Source organism: Chanos chanos, chromosome 16, assembly GCF_902362185.1.
Source record: "Chanos chanos chromosome 16, fChaCha1.1, whole genome shotgun sequence".
Classification (NCBI taxonomy): domain Eukaryota; kingdom Metazoa; phylum Chordata; class Actinopteri; order Gonorynchiformes; family Chanidae; genus Chanos; species Chanos chanos.
Window position 1 is genome coordinate 15,007,106 of NC_044510.1, and position 1,234 is coordinate 15,008,339.

The 1,234-nt window shown below is 40.3% G+C and overlaps 1 protein-coding gene across 1 annotated transcript; it reads right to left on the minus strand.

The window, feature by feature from the left end:
* Positions 1–292: 292 nt before the first annotated feature.
* LOC115829420 (olfactory receptor 52N4-like) lies at positions 293–1,234 on the minus strand. Its single transcript, XM_030793524.1, has one exon. The coding sequence runs from the start codon at positions 1,232–1,234 to the stop codon at positions 293–295; it is 942 nt and encodes a 313-aa protein (XP_030649384.1).

Sequence of the window (1,234 nt, forward strand, 5' to 3'; positions counted from 1 at the left end):
GAACCCTGGTAGTAACACAAAAACGAGCAGCAGAGAGGGAGAGAGAGAGAGCAAGGGCTTGACAGATTTAAATCTCTGTCAAAAACAGAAATTAAACTAATAGAATACATACCCCCGGTAACCTAAAAAGATTGCAATTAATAATGATGCAAATGATTAGAGTAAAATAATGGAAATTCCACAGGAATAGAGAGGTAGAGGGACATTTAAATTGACTGTGTATCGTGTTATTGACTGTGTAAAAAAAATGTAATGCGAATTCTTTGACTGAGTTAAATACTTCCATGTATCGTTACTTGTTTTGACTAAATATGTTCAGAATTTTATGTTTTATTTCTTTTGTTTGTAGGCCATAGATAACAGGGTTCAAACCAGTTGGAATAACATGAAGCATGATGGTAGCCATCTTCCTGTAGAATGTGTAATCAGGGAAACGGTGCAATACAATAGCAAAGCATGCGCAGGTTAGGACGATAATGTACACTAGCAAATGAGTACTGCATGTTGTCACAGCTTTACTGTTCAAAGCACTGTTCTTGCTGCGCAAACACACCTCAGCTATTCTTACATACGTGAGAGCGATGCTACCCACTGAGAAAGCCCACAGCACCGCAGTAAAAGCTAAGCCATATATCTGGTTAATTAACAGGTCCTCACAAGACAGCTTAAACAGAGATGGGTTATCACAACTGGGATTTTCAATGGCTGATCTACAGTGGGAGAGTTGAACGGTAAGGCCCAACAGAATTCCCACCAAAACAAATGCCACTCCCCAGGCAAATACAGTCAGTTTAATCACCATTTTGTTGGTCATGATAGCGGGATATCTTAAGGGGTTGCATATGGCCACATATCTGTCATAGGCCATGATCATCAGCACAGTGTGAGAGGTTGTCCCAAACACATGGGTTCCATACGCTTGAATTACACATTCAGAGAAGGTGATGTATCTCTCGGATGCTGGCTTGACAACATCATAAAGCAAACGAGGTATCATGACAGAGGCACCCAGTGCATCGTTTACTGGTAGATTACACAGTAGAATATACATAGGCTCATGAAGGGTTTTCCCCATAGTGATGAGGACAAGCAGTCCAATATTAGACACCATGATGAAGACATAGGCTAGGAGAAAAAGGATGAAGGCTGGATAGAAGGTTTGTTCTGTAACTATCAGTCCCTCAATAAACAAGATGTTATGGTGAAACATTGCTATCTCTGTTTTGTTTTCCAT